We start from the raw sequence: 20,710 nt of genomic DNA on the forward strand, positions 1-20,710 counted from the left end.
GGAGGCTTTAGCTTAGAACTCTGGCTGTATACGGAGGCTTTAGCTTCCTCAGCTGTAAGGGAGACAGTTGCATGTTCTTGTTGCGGAGGCACTGTGAATGCCACGGCAGCAGAAGGCACTAAGGAACCCCCCTTCCCAGCTCACACAGTCATTAAATGTGTCACTTAACCATAGTCCACTGAGACCCACAGAGGCTGACTGAGACTCTAAGCTCACCCCCTTCTCTTTGTGTCCTAGACTAGCAGAGCGCCTTGTGTGCTATTGCCTAAGGTGGGTCAGGTATTTCTCTTATCTATGAAAACAACAACAACAGGCTCTCCTGATGGGGTTTTGATAAAAGTAATGTACATATTATGACTGCTTATAATAAATGCTCAGTGAACACTAGCTTCTATTACTCAGCTGGATAGCTGCTCTTCACAGCTTACCAGACCTGGTGCCTACAATGTTCACTTACATAACTATCTACTTTATTTGTGACACTCATTATTCTTTTAATTATTTAAATTACTGACTTCTCAGCTAGATTATAAACCTCTCAAGGATATGTCTTTTAAGAGTTAAGATTATCATCGATAATCTTATTGTAAAATGAGTTCATTGCATCAATTGTACGATAAAGGAGTTCTTTGGATAGATGCTCCATCACTTTTAAAATGTGATCATATTTTTATCAATGCTGTGAAGAAACTGTATTGTGCTATGACTTTGCAAAATAATGCAGAGGAGACATTATGGTTGTTCATCGTTGTTGTTGTTGTTGTTGTTGTCGTCGTCATCATCATCATCATCATAATTAACATCATAGCCCTTGAAGCCTCCATACCTGTTAATCTAGCTTAGGCTCTGAGATTTGTGAGAAACTCCAGAACCATCCTCTCATCCAAAAGCTCCTTATGAGCATGCAAGACATCATTGCAACAAGAATCATGGCACTAAAAATGTTTCTCACAGAAAGAGCCCCCCAAAGCCCAACCACACGTTTATAAAATTCCAAAACCTAAATATTGCTGGGTATCGTCCAAATATCTGGTGAAAGGATGATAAATCCCATGTGAATATATAGCTAGAACAGGAAGGAAGAACCATGATTTGATGGTCCGGGTGCAGTGTATGCTGTAGTACGTCTGGAGATACCAGCAAGAGGTGTCACACAGCGCTCTGGATGGCATCTGTTACTGAGGAATGTAAGTGAACCTCACAGTAGCAGGTGAAGTGGACCAGAGCTCTTCTCTAGAAGCCCAGATCCATTTTCTCTCATGACTCATTTCCCCCTTTAAGCCAATTGGGTAACTCCTGGGCTTATCAGTCTACGGCTTCTGGACATATTTTCTGGCAGACTTGGAGAAACATTCCTGACATCTATCTATGAACTCTGCTTTTCCTCCTGACAGCAGATATTTCCCCCTTTAGGTTGCTAGCATGAAGCACCCGAGAGACCCGAGGAAAACCCCACCATCTTTAGACACATGGGAAACACTCTCTGGTAATGATATGGAAAGGAATGATTTCTCACTCATCTAAAAGGTCAATCCAGTTCAAAAATCATGTTTGCACCTGTGTGCCAGGAATACAGTGGTGACTGTACAATATCCCGGTGCTGCTTCCTCGGCAGCATAAGGGGTACACCTAATGGAACTCTCAAAATATCTGAGAATGGCATGGTGCTGCAATAATATATGAAGTAGTCAGGTAATTAAAAATAAACTCATCCTCAGATGGCCTTGTCTTCTCACACTGGTCATTGCTCTTGTTAGCAAGTAGAGGCAGAACTTCCCTGGACTTCAGTTATGTTGAGGCAGTTTACAGTTAAACTTGCTGTACGATTAATGATGGTGCTGCTCTCTGAAGGGCACTTCTACTTCCTGTCGAGGGGTGGCCTGGATCCAGCAAGTCTTCCCGCCATTCCTTACCAACTTTCCCTCAAATTAATGCCCCATAATTTTATAGAAAAATCTAAGTGTTCCTCACATCCAACAGATAGTTCTGACGGGAGCTGTTCCCACACCCTGAGTTAATGCCAAACTAACACAGGGCAGATTATTTTCAACTGTGGAAACTCAACATAATCGCTACCCAGTGTCATAGTTCCTTTTAACAGCTTAGATCTTTAGAAAAGCCCCAGGGCATGCCATCCGCTCTCATCCGTAATTTCAAAAAAAGATTACATGGGAGAGCCTTCAGTTTTAATGTGAGCCAGGAATCTTCTGCACATCGTGGGATCTTTGGCTTTATAAAAGTGAAGAGGAGGAGTTTCCGTACTCGAAATAACTTCAGATCAAGACATCAGGCTTCCAACGGGAGAAGGGAAAGAAAGTAGAACAGGAGACAAAAAGAGGTGTCTGGCCAAGTAGTGAGGAAACCAGACTCCACGGAAATGCTGGAGCAAAAGCTGTATTTATGAGCAAACTATGCACTTCCTTAAGTACATGTCTGTGCAGATGAAAAGTCCACCTTCCAGGCAAGGAGATAAGATCTGTACACAAATATTTGAAACTATGCTGTACATGCAGGTCATCACCATGATAAGACAAGCATTTTGTGAGGACTTTACCATATATTAAGTGCTTTATATTTGCTACAAAAAGACATTCACAACTGCTAAAAGCAAGGAGCAGAAGGCTTGGAGAGGTTAAGTAATTTTTTAAAAAAGATTTATTTTATGTGTTTGAGTGCTTTGCCTATATGTACATGTGTGTGTCATATATGTGCTTGGTGCTTATAGAGCCAAAAGAGGGCATCAGATCAGTTACAACTGGAGGTACAGATGATTGCAAGCTGCCATGTTAGTGCTGGGTACCAAACCCATGTTCTGTGCCCAGTGCTTGTAAGCACTGAACCATTTCTCCTGCCCCAAAAGTTAAGTAATATGTCCAGGATCGCCCAGTCAGTTAGACTTTACCGTAAAAACTGACTCCAAGATAAGGTTGTCTGATGAGATACAAGACACTGGTTGAATCTGAACTTTAGACAACTGATGATTTCATAGTATAAATATAGCCTTAAGATGGATATCTACATTTGTTAAATCCGATAGCTCTATTTTACATCTCACAATAGTAAGCTACTCTTCAGCAGTATAAGAAATCCAGACTTGAAGAGATTCCTATAGTTAGGTGCTTCGTAAATTGACTCATGATTCTAAGTTCTAGAAGCTCAAGAACTCCTTTGCAGATGAACTCTTATGGCTACAGGAGGCAGAAAACTTACATAGAGTTCTCATGTTGATAGTATTCCATGTGATAAGACCAGTCACACTTAAACCTCATTACCCTCACACTGTGTCAGCAAAAGCACAGGTGCACACATGTCTAAAATATATTCATAGATAGGCTTGGAATATAGCTCAATGGTAGAACATTGTATAGCATGTACAAGACACTGAGTTGTCTAATTTGCAGTACAAAATAATAAGAAAGAAAAGCAGACAGGCAGACAGAAAAAATGAAGGTAAGAAAAGATAAAGCCAGACTCAGTAAGCAGATGGATGAGGTAGCCCAGGAATCCTAGATATGAGAAAATCAAGGAAACAGTAGCTGCTTCATTGTAGCTGTACCGCCTGATGATCAGAATATCCCATTGGCTATAAATATCCTTGAAGCTATACTTAGGTTCTCCCTGAGATGTCAAAAACTAAAGAGTGAGCACCTTCCCAGTTGTCACACATGCAAAAATGAAGGGTCTGACATTATCATAATGTCATTTGCCTCACCCACTCCTTATAGGATATTTTATAAGATTATTAAAAGAAATATTCTATTTTAAGAAAATATTACCCGTGTGTGCACAGGCACTATAGTGTAAATGTGGAGGCCAGAAGACAACTTGTGTTGTTGTTCTCCTTCACCTGAAGGTACTGTGGATCAAACTCAGGCCATCTGATTTGGCTGCAAGTACCTTTACCCACAGAGCAACCTTACTGACCCCATGTAAAGAAATACATGAAAGGGTATTTGAATACTAATCTACCATGATTTCAGAAAGTAAACAGGGCCACCTTACCTCATAAATCTGCTACACCAACGACATTCTAAAAATCCACAGTTCAGATCACAAGGCATTATTATCCCCTTTGGGATAGCCATTCTCTTTGGAGTTTGTCATGTATGCACATGTGTTTTATATATATGTGCACATGTGTGTGCATGTGTATATGTGTATATACACTGAGTAATAACCTTCTGCTTAAACCATTTGTGTCTCTTGGCTGAATTCTTTTCTTCCAGATAATAAGAACAAAGCCAGGAGTCATGGCACGTGTTTTTAATCCCAGCACATGGGAGGCAGTCAGGTGAATCTCTGTGAATTCCAGGGTAGCCTGATCTACACAGTGACTTCCAGGACAGCTGGAATTATATAACAGAGGCCATGTATCAGAAAATTAAGCAAAAACATGAACAAATTATAAGTATATGTATATACTTATAAATGTATGTTAATTTCACCATAGTGATGCATCAAGTATATGGTAGTTTATTTTTATAAAGACAGTTTTATGTGCTGGGGATTGAGCCTAGGGCCTTGTACATGCTGAGTACCCATCTTACCCCTGATTCATATCCTGTCTCTTTCATGGAAATTTTAAAGACAAAAGGCTAATCGGAAATTAGAGCCATATAAACATGCACAGAAGTGCTGCCATTTTGTTCCCATACCCAATGGATTGTCTGGTAACTCCCATCTTCAACTCTCTTTGGTCACCAGCCCTCAGACTGAATTTTTGCTGTTGGAACTCAGAACTAACCAAGCCAAGTTGGAAGGTCCCTTATAGTTTAAAATATGTTGCTAGAGAATCGGGTGAATTTCAGAGCCTGCTTTGAATGGCTCAGGATACAAGTAAGAGCAGGTGTGTCTAGACTTGATCTTCACACAGTCAATGCTGGCTGCTAAGGCTTTAGTATAGCTGCTACTCATTTCTGAACCACATCAAAGGACTCTGGCACATGTAACTTTTTTTTTTAACTCTAGAGAGTTTGTTTTTATGATTAGTTGTAAGTCACAATAATGTTCTCAAGATCCCTTTAGCTTTGAATTTACAGCAAGTGTCAAATTCATAGAGAAGTAAGGTATTAAATTTATATGACATATAATTTAAGATTGCACAAAATAAATTATAATCTTTATCATTAATATCATAATGGGATGGTAAATAGAAAAATAATCCTTATTCAGGCTTTCTTTTATTCAGAGAAGAAAAGAAACCCAGATTCCTTGTTTCAAACTCTCAAACCTATCTAGGACAGGCACGCACAGCCATAGATGATAAGAACTCAGGATGGGAAACTGCTCAATAATAATTAAGGAGGGTAGAAGGCTAGCAACCGAAGTCTTCCCTAAGACTGCATTCTCTGTGCCAGATTGATGCCATGGCCTTTACAAGGCACAACTCACTCCTAATAGCCCATCAGCTAGGCGGTACTCTATTCTGATGACCCTCGTTTTACATAGGAGAAAACCAAGGCATAGAAGGATTAAGTGATCTGCCCATGACTCCCCAGCTAGAAGGGGCAGAGCAAGAGAATATGTACAGACTCTGTCCCTTCCCATGTGCTAGGCTGACCATGTGCAGATGATACAAGCGAACGTAAAAACACCTGCATGCCTGTCCTATGAATATCTCCAGACTGTTTGTCTAAGTTTAGCAGTCTGCAAACACTCAGAGCATGTGTGCTACAGATACTCAGAGTATGTACAAGTATAGGATATGGAACTACATTTAAATGCTATTTTATTAAAATAATCAAATGGCTTTTCTGTGAGCTGATGATAGAGTTTTATAACTTCCATACACGTTGTTCATAAGTATTTTAATTTTTGTTGCCAAGGACTCAATTTTTTCATAAGAGAAAACCAGTTTTATCTGTGGCAATAACTAATTCCATAAATTCTTTGTTGTGTGTTCTTTGTGAAAAGGGTAGACCTAAGAGGTCTTAATTGACATCCTGCCTCAGAGATGAAGAAGCAGAAAAGCAAACCTGTGGTGATTACTGTTGTGACCTGGCGTATTATTAGAAGTGTAGCATATTTCTGGACATCATTTATGGCCGCAGGTCATAGGATTTACTGTTCGTATACCAAATTGCTCCAGGAACTTCATTCAAAGTGTTCTGTGCCCGATCCATGTGCTCCCCATTGTGTGCTTTCATCAGGAAGCAGCATCACAGCACTGATTTCTGTTTCTGCTGACTCCTAGCAGCATCTTGCAAGCTGGCATTATTCCTTTATCATCACTGCCACCTGGGAGAAGGAATCTTTCCGAAGGAGAGAGAACATTGCAGGTCCAGTGTTCACATGAAGATCTACATCCAATTTTTCTGCCCTTAATTGAAAATTCCCCAATACTGCATTAGAAGATGTCTATTTATTGCTTTTTATTTTTAAATTCTATCTACATGTAGCTTAACTGCATGCATAGTTGTGTACCACTTACATGCCTTACATCCATGAAAGCCAGAAGAGGGTATTGAAATTCGTGAATTTTCGGGTATTGAAATAGAGTTACACATAGGTGCTGGGAATCAGCTCCTGGTCCCCTGGAAAAGCAGCCAGTGCTCTTAACCACTGGAATATCTTACCAGTTTCAGAAGATTCATATTTTAATGCTAAAATATGTATTTTTCATGGCATTGTATTGTTTCACAGATATGTAGTTTACTATCTATAATTTTTCATAATTGGATAACAAGAAAATTTTCAAGCAAAAACATTTAATTTTCAGGCTAGAATAGGAATTTGTTCTATATTCAAGTAGTCACATCACTTTGTAATGTGATGCATGGACTTAGAAAAGCCTCAAACTTAAATGTTCTTCCGTTCTCTCAGTCCACCCAGCTTTTCCTCCCTTTCCCTTCCTTCAAGTCCTTGTCCACTGAAAATTCTCCCTGGACTAAATGGAATAAGAATGGTGAATTTCCCCTCAAGTTAGAATGTGCAAATGTGACACGCAGTTCTTCCTTTCAGTCACTACTCCCGTGTCTGCTTCCACTGACCATGATATCCAGTAGCAAACTGTCCTCTTTATCCAGAAGCCAATTCATTCTGTATGTGTATTAAAATATCTCTTTGCATACTGCGGTGATTTGAATATGGTTGGTCGATGGGAAGTGGCACTATTAGGAGGTGTGGTCTTGTTGGAGGTGTTGAGGGCTCCTAGTGCTCAAGCTCTGCCCAGGGATGAAGAGAGACAGTCTGTCCTGGCTGCCTGTGGACCAAGACACTCTGCTCCTTTTCCAGCACCATGTCTGCCTGCATGCTGCTATGCTTCCTGACATGATGACTAAACCTCTGAAACTGTAAGCCAGCCCCATTTAAATGTTGTCCCTTATAAGAATTGCCTTGGTTATGGTGTCTTGTCACAGCAATGGAAACCCAATCTAAGACACATATATATTCATCTGTGCTACACATTAAGGCTACAGAGGTCAGGGAAGGAATATTCTATCTTCATGCTTTATGATAAACCTAAACACTTAAAAAAATCAATTCAATACTATGCAAATTAACTAACACAATTACATAATTCCTGCACTCATTTAATATACAACTTGTAATTAATTTGTTTATCTTATTTTCCACATATACTATCATGTACAAAGGACAGACAGCTGTCAGCAGTTCATACAACATTGTAAAAAGATAGTGTGTGTGTGGTGGGGGGGTGAGCAGTTTGTAGAGACAACAGGAAGGAGATGAAGATCTATTGAAAAAGATTGGGAATAAGAAGTGTAGCCACATCTAGTGAGCCAGGCCTCTAATCGCAGGAATTTCAAAGCTGCTGCAGGAGGATTGCAGGTCCAAAGTCCAAAGTTTGAGGCCACCCTGTAGAAATTACTGAAACCCTAACTCAGGAAGGAAAGGTAGCTCACTGGTGGAGTGCTGGCCCAGCTCGCATAACCCCTAGGGTCAATCCTTAGCAGGACCCAAGTGAATAAATTCTTTAATAGGAAAGGTGGGAAATTTCCACTAGCTTTCTAAAATAACACAGAAAGTAGGAGAACTTACTTCAGTTTAATGCATTTATTTCTCAAGCAAGAGCGAAGCTGATTCTTTAGACCAGATCCAGCTGTCGAGGAGACATTTTTCCCAAAGATTATTCACAAAGTAGATTTAGAAAACTAGGTCAAAAAGCACAGCCAAAGGGAAACATTACTGCAACTTCCTGGCCACAGGCCCACTCAAGAACTCCTTAAACATAAGCCTAAACCATGAGAAAAATATTTGCAAAAACATCACATGCTTGGTTTATAAGTCCAAAGATAGCTCGAAGAGTTATTCCATTGTTTGGTAAATTTAAATGACCTATTATAAAGTATGCATGTGTGTGCATATGTGTGTGTGTGTCTTTGTATGTGTGTATGTATGCATATGTGTGTGTGTGTGTGTGTGTGTAGGTACATGTATGTGCACCCATGAAGAAGACAGAGGTCAATGTCCGGTGTCAATGATTTTGGTAGCAGTTCACTTTTTTTTGGACAGGCTCATTCATTGGCCTGGATCTTATAAAGTGGGCTAGACTAGCAGGCTAGCTAAGCCTCAGGGGTCTACCTGTCTCTCTTCCCGGTGCTGGGGTGATCACCGTGTAACACCAGGTCTGGCTTTTCCCACATCAGTTTTAGGGATCCAAACTTATAAGGGATCCAACTTTGTCAACTGGGCTCTACCAGTTAATTGATTAATTTAGTAATGCACAAAGTAGCTTATAGAGGAAAATGAAAGAGCGGAACTTGCTCTGAGTCCTTCAAGTACCTGAAGGCCTCCCCCTGGTCCCCATCTCTTAAAGGTTCCACTACCTCCCAATAGCACCAAGCTGGGGAGACCAGGCTTTTAATGTAGAGGACATACAATCTGGATAGAAATCCAGACACGAACTGGATTTCCAAACTTTTAGGACTCATAGTCCTAAAAGGCAAAAAGATCATCTCTAATCAGATAAAGTCATGAAAAAGTTTATATGAAAATTATCCCAGAGGATGCCCTGAGGAGACGTTTTAGTGAGTCACATGCTTTCCATGCTAGTGTCAGGACGTGCCCTCAGAGCTCCAGAACCCACACAGAGCTGGCCACCGCAGCAAGCATCTTTAACCTTGGCACTCCCGCTATGAGATTGCAGGCAGAGACAAGAGAATCCGCAGAAGCCTGTGGGCCAGCAAGCCTGGTGTAAATAGCAAACAAGAAAGACCCTGATTCAGATGGGGTAGAAGAGAAGAACTGATACCAGAGGTTGTCCTTTGACCCCCGCACTCATGCTGAGGCATTTACTTGCACTCACATACATGAGCATGTGCACATAAACACACACACACAGGCACACACATTTACACACACACACACACACACACACACACACACACACACACACACACACACCAGAAATCCTTGAGGTTCTTTCTTGTTTAGGTATTCGAGTTACTCAACTCCTCCCACAGCTTTTTGCTGCTTCTTTACACTATTAACACGTTTTCTTTAAACCAACCTATTGTTTAGATTCCTCGACTGGGGTAGCTTTTTTTTTTTTTTTTAAAGTACATTAATGACAGACATAGTAATAACAGAAAGATGAGATGGTCCAATAAGGAGGAAAGTTAGTAACTAATAAAAAAGGCAAAAAGATCTCTGACAGCAGAGAAAGAGGGAGGGAGGGAGGGAGGGAGGGAGGGAGGGAGGGAGAGAGAGAGAGAGACAGAGAGAGAAAGAGAAAGAGAGACAGAGGCACACAGACACACAGAGAGAATTAGGGGTGCTGGGGGTATCATTACAGATGGGTACAAATGATTTTTCAGATCTAGAACTATCAACAAAAAACACCTGCTGTTATAGTGAATTGTTATCACTATAACAATTATCAAATGTGTCACGTAAATAGATAAGGAAGGTGAAAAAAAATCTCATTAAAAAGTAACAATAAAGTAATCCCTAATGATGTCCTGCTCTACTCATAGATCAGCAGCAGCTCAGCCAGTATCAGAGACGCTTCCTCCGGCAGCAGATGGGAACAGACGCAGAGACCCATAGCCAGACAGCATGCAGAGAGAGAAAAACCTTGAAACACATCGCTCCACATGGGATGTCTCCATCAAATTCCTTCCCTCAGAGCACAGGAACCAGAGGAAGACCAGGAGGAAAGGACACCACAGAACAAGGACCTCTCGATCAACCGTGGAAAGCTCATTTGAACTCCCAGAGGCTGACGCAGCAAGCACAGGGCTGACACGATACTGCACCAGCTCCTCTGCATATATACAGTTTTCAGTTTAGTACTTGTTGTGGGTTTCATGTGTGAATAAGTGGGACTCTGATTCTTGTGCCTTCTTTCGGGACTCTTTCTTTTTGCTAATTTGCCTTGTCCAACTTTTGATGTGATCTTTTTTGTTTTAGATTTTATTCTATTTTGTTGTATTTTGTTGCTACCTCTCAAAGCCTGTTTTCTCCTCTTCCTCCTCCTCCTCCTCCTCCTCCTCCTCCTCCTGTTCCTGTTCCTGTTCCTGTTCCTTCTACTCTCTCCTTTCTGAAACACGTCCTCATTGTATAGCTCTGAGTATCCTGGAACTCACCATGTAGACCAGGCTGGCCCATCTACTTCTGCCTCCCAAGGGCTGGTATTGGATTAAAGGACTGCGCCACTGTGTGTGACTCAAAGCCTGCACTTTTCTAATGAGACACAAGGGGGTAGATCTGGGTAGGAGGGATGGTAGGGAGGAACTGGCAGAAGTGGAGGAACTGAAAACTGTAATTAGGACATATTGTATAACAAACGAATCTATTTTTAGTAAAATGGGAAAAATAAAAAAATATTTTTATGCAAAATATTTTTAATTACTCATTTTACATGTGTATATGTGTGGTGAATGTGCTGTGGTGTATATGTGCAGTGTGTGCATGTGTGTGTGTGGTATGTGTATGTGTATGTACTCACAGCACATACACATTGACCCTGGGAATCATGGGCAGGTCATCAAGCTAACAGGCTTACTTTTAATTACAGAACCATCCCACCAACACTTTAAAGGGCAAACATATTTTTATTTTTAATAGAATTAATTTTTAATAACTGCACTCCTTTCTTCCTCCTTTCTCTCTCACAGGAAGACCTATGATGCTAAGCATGTGTTTTTTAGCTTAAGCAGTTAGAAACTCAACATCTGACTTTTAAATACATTAATGCTGTGGTCCTTTCTGGCATGTAATTTTCTTTCTAACCCCAACCTGACCCTTTCTTGCTCTTGACTTTTATACTCGTCACCGTTTCATTACTGCTTGTTTTTATTTACTATTTGTAATTTGTGCTATTGTTTAGGGCACTGGATCTTCACCACAAAAGACTGAGAATATACAACTGGATTCTCCTAAGACCCTTCTGCTTATGGCGTGAGACAAATGGACTGACTTGTCAAAGGTCACTGCACCATACACTTAAATTGAAGACTCAGTGAAGAATAACCAAGCCTCTTACAGCTAAAATGACATTTCTAGATGATTTTAAAAAAAGAAAAAAAGTAAGCACTGGAATTGAGTGCCCCAGGACATTTTCTTTTCTCTTTGTGGCTCACTTTTTTAATTAGATATTTTCTTTATTTACATTTCAAATGTTATCCCCTTTTCTAGTTCTCCCTCTGAAAATCCCCTACCCTGCCCCCAAATGCTCCCCAACCCACCCCCTCCTGCTTCCTGGCCCTGGTATTCCCCTATACTGGGGCACAGAATCTTCACAGGACTAAGGGCCTCTCCTCCCATTGATGACCGACTAGGACTTTAGTTTCATAATCTTCTAGACCTAGCAGTTGAAAGGTTAATGCAAGCTATACATTTTGGAAATTGAAAGTTAAAATCCAAACAAACAAACAAACAGTTAAAATATAATCACAGGAAAGACACAGCACAATGGGCAGATAAAAAGGAACCACAGCTACAAATGACCATCAATGAGGGCGAGTGACTGTCCTAAAACTGCAGTCTCTCCAGCAGCCGACGCCATAAATTATCCTCCTCTCACTGATGGAAGGGCGCTTGTCACGGATATGGTTCAGTTTAAGGAACTGGTGTAAATCAATTCAAGGCAGGCAGTTTTTCTTCACTTTTTTTTGTTCTGGCTTTGGAAACACTGGGTCAGGCGTCCCAGGGAATTGATGTAAGAATGAAGAGACCATATGCAGGATCCATGACAGTAATCTACCAGCTATCCAACTCTCTTTCACATAAGCACTTATGTATGCGCAAGTCTTACAGTATCTTATATTTGCACACACACACACACACACACACAATCTTTAAAGGATAAAAGTTTACTATATAATAATTGTTAGGTCTCAAAATAACTGGAGTACCTACTTAATTAACATATCAAAGCTGACCTGGGCCCCAGAGTCTCCCAGCATCCCTCAGTCCTACCCGTTACTGGGTATGGCTGGCATATGCTACCCACTCCCTACCCTAAACTCCAGGCCAGGGACTGGGCTGCCCTTGCTCCAGCTGCTCTTTTCTATAGAGTCCAGCCATTTTGGTGACCTGGTCCTTTTCACTTCTACCCTTCACTCTCCTGGCTTTTCCCTCCCCTGTCCTTTCATGGCCCGGCTCAAGGACACGCTCACTCTGGATGCTCCCAGATGTTTCTGCCTCTGGCTATCTATGCTCTCCCTTTTATCTATAATAAACCTTTTTTTTTTCTCCACCATAACTAGGAGTTATGTCCTTCCTTTTTAATTTCTTCTTTTTCATTCAGTAATTAAGGGCCAATAAGGAAACAAATTTATTTGCAAATCAAAACAGTAGAACAGGAAATGATTTGAGGCTACACTTTTGTGCTATTGTTATGTAGCCTAGGCTGGCTTTGAACTTGAAGCAGTGCTCAGGCCTCAACCTCTTTACTGCTAGGATTGCAGGTATGTGGGACCACAGCTGATGCTGTTGTATTGCTTAATTCAAGGATTACAGGTAAGTGGGACCACAGCTGATGCTGTCGTATTGCTTAATTCAAGGATATGATTTTCTTCTCTTTTCTTTTTTTTTTAAAAGATTTATTTATTTATTCTTTTTTCTTTTCTTTTCTTTCTTTTTTTAAAAAGATTTATTTATTTATTTTATGTGAGTATACTGTGGCTGTCTTCAGACATTCCAAAAGAGGGCATCAGATCCCATTACAGATGGTCGTGAGCCACCATGTGGTTATTAGGAATTGAACTTAGGACCTCTGGAAGAGTAGTCATTGCTCTTAACCGCTAAGCCATCTCTTTATCTCCCAAAGATATGATTTCAAAACAATCTTTCTGGAGGTCATAAAATCTGGTGTCCTTAAAATATGAGAGGATGAAACAAGATATTTGTACAAATTACATTGTAATTTTGGACTACTCTGAAAGTGATTGGGGGCATTCATTAAGTTTGCTACCTATATCTGCCTTTTGTGCCTAATGTAGACTGGAGAGACATCTGACTGTACAAACAAAGGTCATTTCTAACACAGAGAATTCTCAATACATGGACTTTTGGAGATGTGCCACTAAAGACTACAGCTCTAATACTGGGTAGTCTTAGATCAGTGGCGTTGAAAGGGGAGAAACCAAGCCAGACAGTCTAATCTTCCCACAGAGCAGCCATGGACTGAGATCCAGACTGAAAGCATTTGCCCTCCCTTTGCTACTTTGAATTATACAGAAATCTAGAACCCTCAGGTCTCAGATTCCAGTCTGGTTGCTTTTCTCCATGTCACAGGGGCACACAGCTATAAGGTAACCCTGGGTATTCTGCCCCTTTCTTCCTGTAGGTAGACTGAAACACTGAGGTTTGTGTAATTACTCTACAGAGGATAGCATCTGTACAACCATCCACAGAACTTTGGGTGAATGTCAGAGGAAGTGAGGAAGAAAGTGTGTTGTCATGGAGATACGAAGGAGGGAAAGTTGAAACCCGTTCTGCCATCTCAACCGTTATTTATTCAAGTAATAAATCACGACATCTTTGTCAAAATCATTGTAGCATGAAATGGACTAAAAATAAACCCGGCAATCGAATCAACACTGTCTTCTGCACACTGGAATCTTCCAGAAGGAATGCTCCATTGCACAGTTAGCTCTGTCACTGTTAACATCTCTATACGAGCATTTGTGTGTGCTTTCTCTTTGTTCAAATTCCTTCTTAAAATTCAGCATTAATCACCAAGGTAGATTAAAATAGAGACAGCATAATCTAGAGTGCCATCTCATGAGTAGAATGGTTTCTAGACTTATGAAGGCCAGACACATGAAACAAGCTTGAGGAAGGAAGGAATACTCCCCAGAGAAGGGAAATGACAGTTTCCTGGGGCATTAACTAGTCCAAGGCTCAGGGGTCGGTCTTCAGAGTGATTTCATTCTAGCTAGAATCTGGTCAGAAAAAGAAACATCAGCGTAGGATCTGACAGTTGGCAACACAGACCCTGCCGTTCTGAGTTGGGAACTCAGGCTCCACAGAACTTTTAGCTCCACACTGGAGCTGCAGTGTTCCCCTAGAAAGGTGTGCTCTTTCTGTAGGGAACTTTTCTACAATGTAGTTAACTGAGAGGATAATGACTCTTTAGAGACAAGTAAGGTTTACTAGATGAAGTGAAATCGTGCTGGTCTTTTATCTCATGAAGCACTTTCTCTTCCCTTCCCAGATTCATGGATTCATAGTTACCACAGAGTTGGGAAGCCCTCAGAGAGCCCAGGACATGAGCTAGCTTTGCTCAGGAACTCATTGGAGGCCATGGGGCCAGTTTATTGACAGAACCAGAGCTTTTAAAATTTAGGTTTTATTCCTTTTCTTAATCTCTTGGATTCCAGCACATATTACCTTTTATCTGAATAAAAACTTTCTACCAAAAATCTAGTATGCTTTATAGACTTGACGTTGAAACATTGGTTTCATTTCAAAGACTAATGATGTAAAATAGAGAGTTAAAACTATTTCCTGTAGTTTCCTATGACAGGCTCTGACTATTAGAAAATCGCCTGCCTTCTATTTCCGCCATTGGAATGTACTGGTTCAACCTCTATTATTCCCATGTCTGTCTTGTTTATCCACATGCTGTTTCCTAAACCATGAAACCTCCTAGAAGCTGGTAAAGAAAACTCAGAAAGCTGATTGGAATTGAGGTCCTATTGTGCGAGAACAAGGGAGAATAGACAGAAACAAAAACAAAAACTAAAACAAATACAAGCTCCAGAGAGGTCTGGTTTTTGAGAAATTTGAACTTAGATGACATTTTGGGGGGTTTGTAAATAGTATTTGGGGGACAGAATTTTGAATAGTCACTGCTATTTTAGAATACATCATGTAAGATATGAATACTTATTTTTATATACCTGTAAACTCTAGAAACGATTACTGAGTTGTTGGTTTTCCCATACCCTCTTGGGAATCATGTCTGTTATCTTTTGGTGTCTTTAGCCCCAAACTTGGTTGTAATGTGGACAGTTCCTTGTCCTCCACTAAGGGGCAGTATAACATGGAGTAGAAGGCAAGGTGAGGGCAGGCTCTGGCACAGACTCTGGACTTTTCCTAATTTACTCTGCCAGAATAGCCACGGGCATGTGAAGGACCTCTGTCGGCATCACCATGAGCCACAGCCCCACCTTCTCCCAACCCAGACAGCTGGTGGTGCTGAGTGATGCAATGCTCAGTTAGATCTGATAGTCCTCAGCCCTTCACCTACTCTCCTACCATGGAAATTAGTATGTTGTCAACCAAAGGCTGCAAGATACATCAGGTTACCTTCCACCAGAAAATCCCCAGCTGTAGAGGTCAGGAAACAAGGCTAAGGGAAACCTGGACTCTGGGTAGACGACTTGACAGTCAGTCCTAAGCTACCACATCCTTGCTGTGAGCCCTACCAAACTGCTGACATCTTCAAGCATTGCCCCTTATCCAGGATTTGGGAATGCTCTCATAGAAGGGAGAAGAGCACATGGAGGCTGTCTCGGTCACAGAGTGAGAGGACTAGAACTAATTTATTTTTACTAGCTCCCACTCATCCTACAACTGAAGATCCACGTGACTTGATTAACTGCACTCATTCCTTATAGTCACAGGATGCATACCAACATTCACTCTAGAGCCTGGGGGCTCAAACCTCAAGAGACTCTATTTGGTCATTTGTACTACTGAAAACTTCTTATTCTTGACATGCAATTTGTTTTCCCTGGGAAAGTTGACATAAGGACCTCAATTCTTCAACATGCCCATGATCAGTCTCTACTACATGAGATATCATTGCCAGTATTCTTTACGACATCAATTATAAGCTCCCACTGTGAGCCATCAGGTCTTAACCTTTTGTAGTTGATTGAACAAGAAATTGCTTTCATTGGTTTTTGTATGTTCATATAGGTAAATTCTCAAACATGAAAATACTAGGCGCTTCTCAGAATATTTCATATTGTGGGTGATGAGGGATAACCAGGGTTAGACAGAGGAAAAACTATCTTTGCTGATTTAAACAAACAAACAAACAAATAAGCAATACAACAATAACAACCACCACCACCAAACACATAGCCTGAGACTGGACCACCTGACTAATGGCGCTTGTAAAGCCTTTAAGGGATTTGTAGATCTGAAGGAATGGATTTCACAATTCTTGTGATAAGCTTTCAGAGTTCCATTCCCTGAGTGGACTCTGGAAGCACCCTGTCTACACTCCAGACTCCCTGTCTACACTCCAGGCTCCATCCCTTCTCTCGTCTTCCTTAATGTCCCATTTGTCTTGACTCTCCTCTTCTTCCCTCAAGACAGATCTACTGTTAGGGCTGTAAGTCAGTGCTTGTCCAGCATGGGAAAGGCCTTTGGTTCAATGCCTAGTGCCTCAAGATTTTAAAAAAAAAACCGAAGACTGGTACCAAGTGTCACTTGAGAACAGAAATGTCTGTGTATAACAACTGCAAAACGAGGGATACTGTTGCTTTCAAGATAGGGGAAACTGAGGCTCTATTCTGATGGTTTTCTTACAGTTAGGTCTTAGACTTGAGACATCCATTTCCCCTAGGAATTCTGTAACCTTTAGTTTAGGCAGGCCAGATATCTGGGTGGGGGTGGGGGTCCATTCACTAAGGAAGCTAAAATAAAGCTTCAACTGCTGGCCCACATTTTTGGGCCAACTTCCAAAGCACTTTTCCCCAGAGAACTGGCCATAGATCCGAAGCTTGGGCCTATGTTCCCAAGACTAGAGGTGAACAGAATCAAAGTCCATAGATAACTGCTGTGCGACCCTGTATCCAGAGATTGGGCTCAGACGCACAAATGTCCTGTCTCCTAACTCCCTGCAGGAAGAGAGATATAAAAACTGAAATGGAATGCAAGCTATTTCTTAAGGAAGTATGCTCCAGTTGCTTCTGCCCGGAGAGAACTTGGACTCATCCTTAATTGAGACTTTGTAGGCTCTCTGACTGAAAGAGTGAAGATAAGGCAGGTCCTGTGCAAAAGCAGTCAGGAGACAGGCACAGGATCCAGTTGGAGCTGGCCACCTCCCAGCTCTCAAAAGGCTGCTGAGAATTTCCCTGACAGTCCCTTTCATGTCAGCCCTCTACAGACAGTGCACCTTTTTTCTAGCTTATGCCATTAATCCTCACATAGAGACTCAGTTTTACCCAGTCCACACTTTCCAAATGTACAGTATAACAAGACAGCCGTGCGGCTGGGAAAGGAAAAATGAAAGAAAAAAAAAAAACTTTTAAATTCTGTTCACTCATCTTTCGAGTGATGCACCTGAACTCACTGAAGAGGGTGGACATCAAGAGATAGCATAAGTGGGAGGGTGGTCCAGAGATGAAGGAAGCTTATACATCGCAGCATGGGTATGACCAAGAGGAGAGGCCACAAGAGCCCAAAGGAAACCTGGATGCCACATGGGGCCACCTCTCACTTCCTGATGGAGACACAGACTCATACCCAGGACTGCTCATCCACCGGGTGCCAGGGACAGATGAATGTGGGCTCTAAAAGTCATGTGTTTCAGGGCATCAGTGCTCCAAGGCTGTGTTTCAGTTCTGAAAAACACCACTCCCCACGGAAGCCCCCGCCCCGTTTTCCTCAGCAAGACCCTTAAAAACAAGGGTTGCTTTTTTTTTTTTTTTGTAAGGAGGGAGAAGATTTCAGCTTAGCCACACTTTAATTCTTATATCTGAAACTAGAAATACCAACCCCAATTTCTCAGAATGGCTATGAGAATTAACAGATGTGAGAAAACAGCTAGTCTAATGGCTGGCTCCTCTTCCCACCACCATCCCCTGTCTGTGAACCTCCTTGTGGTTCCTTCTGGTCCTCTCTTATGGAATATGCCCTGCCTTACTCAACGGTCCTAGGCAGAAATCTTGAGAAACTGATATCCATTGTCTCCTTTAGCACAGGATGCTGGGAAGGTAGCAGGGTGTGGGAAAGCGCCAAAAGAATACCGCAGCGGAGAGGCACCTCAGTTCCTGAGGTACAGGTGACCTACAAGAGTGGCACAGAGTCAGAATTTCCATTCTGCGCCCTGTCTCCATCCCCTTTGCTGTGCATTAGCCAAAGTCTAGAGAATTCCAGGTTCTTACCTTGAGAGGCACAGCAGCAGGTGGGGCCCGGCAGCTCTGGCTGATCTGAAGGGTCGGGCAATATCTGAAGAGCTGTGCCCTTACTGCCAGCGCTGTGGTAACTAGGTCTTCGGCACAGTTCGTTGGGAGTACCTCTTGGTTTACAGTCTCTCTCCTCTGGAGTGCCCTTTTGCCCCTGTCAGCTGCATAGGACCGGGTGCTTTGTGGAACTGAAAATTCGATGACATTCCTGGCTTCTGGGTCCATATCCCACAGGTCCTCGTGGGCAGAAATGACTGGCCAGTGCTTCCAGCCTATGGAAGGACTGCTGTTTCCATCACTCAGTGTAGGAGCTGGGCTAGCAAGCCCACATGGCAGCTGTTGTGGTAGGCCAAGTTTCCTAGAAGCAGGAACCAGGCAATGCCTACTACTACGTGGGGATCCACAAACCCCACTCCTCTTTACATGCAGATTCTGAGATTTCTCTGTTTCTTCCTTCTTTTCCTTCAGTGAGTAGCAATTGAAAGCAGCTGGTCTCAGTTTTCCAGGGCCTTCCCCGGGCAGCAGGCTGGAAGGCGAAGTAGCTGAGCCCTGTGTACATCTGAAGTTCCAGGGAGCAGAGAAGAAGCTTGTTCTGGGACTTGGGAAAATGTGTCCCTCCTCCAGGCCCCCTGGGGCTGCTGTTGAGACCGCGGTGGCTGGAGAAGGGGCGGGGAGAGTTTGGGTAGCTCGGGTTGGTGGGGGCTGCAGCTGGATGAAAAGGAAGGAAGTTTTCATCTGCTGTGACTGAGGCTGCTCGGCCATTTCCTCCAAGGGAGCAGAGCCCGTCCTCGCCAGGGTTTCAGATCTCAGTGTCGCAGCGGCTGCAGGCAGACATGACTCAGCCCCACGGTTTTACCATCAGTCTGTGGAAGGAAACAACACACCTTCAGCACCCAGGGGGACTCTTTAATGGGTTGAGGGCCAGAGAATCGTGTTTGCTGGAGAACTGGACTCTGCTCAGAGTCACAAAAGCAAACATTGGTGGAGAACAGCCTACAAGTGACAGATGGGCGTGTGTGTGTGTGTGTGTGTGTGTGTGTGTGTGTGTGTGTGTGTGAATCAAGACAGCCTTCCACACCTATGTCCAAATGGAATCACTTCCTTACCTGTAACTGTTCCTTCTATTGATTAATCCTAAGTTATTTGAACTATTCCTGTGATCTGGAGTCTGAGCTGAAAGGCACTATGTGGTGTATAAATGAAACTTTCAGCAAACATTGAGATGGTCTTTTGGTCTCCTTTGCCTGTATGTGTGAGACAGTTTTGAACAACTGGGACCCTTCATGAAGCTCTGCTTTAAAAGACTACAGTAACTTCAGGGGACCCATGCAGGTAGGTTTCGTGGTCCAGGCCAAAGTATTCAGTATTACAGTTTGATGTATTGCCCCCCAAATTCAAACAGTGCTGAAATGACTGAGAGGAGGAACTTCTGAGAGGCCATTAGAGTCTGTGTGTTCCCCACCGCGAGCCCCGTGCATTTGGATCCTAAAGAGGCTTCTAGGGGGAACCCAGAGAGTGGTAGCAGTGACCCATTTAATTTGTGAACTTATTGCAGCAGTGACAAATATGTCTATTCTAAGTTGTATGAGCTGGAATATGGGAAATGCAGAGAAAGAGATGATGGTTGGGATCTGAAGGGAAGGATGGCTTAGAAGGCTTGTGTAGGAAACCTTCACGAGAATTCATTAAATATCGGAGAGGAGGGGGCGGCTACTAAAGGAGTGTTGGGTCTGGGTAAGAAGTAGGGGGTAAGAAGCAGAGAAATCATGGTTATTATTGTATATAAATAGCATTTTGATTGAAAAGATAAACTTTGGTGACAAACAAATGTTTCTCCGAGTCTTCCTTCCACTTAGAGAAAACTTCTAATTGTCTCTAAGACTAGCTAATCATACCTAGTTTACAAGTTTGCTTTTGATTGTAGGGATTAAACAAGGTGCACAACCAATTCTCAGTAACTATTAGCTGCTACTCTCAGAATGTACCTATATATTTGAAGCTTTGAAGGAATTTGTTCATGCAGCAAAATAATTAAAATATAATATGTGTGGATATATATATATATATATATATATATATATATATATATCCTACATACATGAATGAGCACATATGTATTCTTTTTGCCTATATTAGGTGGCCATTTACATATT

At 42.0% G+C, this 20,710-nt stretch overlaps 1 protein-coding gene across 3 annotated transcripts in view; it reads right to left on the reverse strand.

Annotated features, from left to right (window-relative positions):
- Psd3 (pleckstrin and Sec7 domain containing 3) overlaps positions 1-20,710 on the reverse strand; it is a 522,390-nt gene that overhangs the window by 408,523 nt on the left and 93,157 nt on the right. For all 3 annotated transcript variants that reach the window (XM_029532004.1, XM_029532006.1, XM_029532005.1), the window contains one exon: positions 18,537-19,420. In XM_029532004.1, the coding sequence (XP_029387864.1) occupies positions 18,537-19,319 (783 nt within the window). In that variant the 5' untranslated portion in view covers positions 19,320-19,420. The remainder of the gene's footprint in view (positions 1-18,536; positions 19,421-20,710) is intronic.

Source organism: Mus pahari, chromosome 19 (assembly GCF_900095145.1).
Source record: "Mus pahari chromosome 19, PAHARI_EIJ_v1.1, whole genome shotgun sequence".
Classification (NCBI taxonomy): domain Eukaryota; kingdom Metazoa; phylum Chordata; class Mammalia; order Rodentia; family Muridae; genus Mus; species Mus pahari.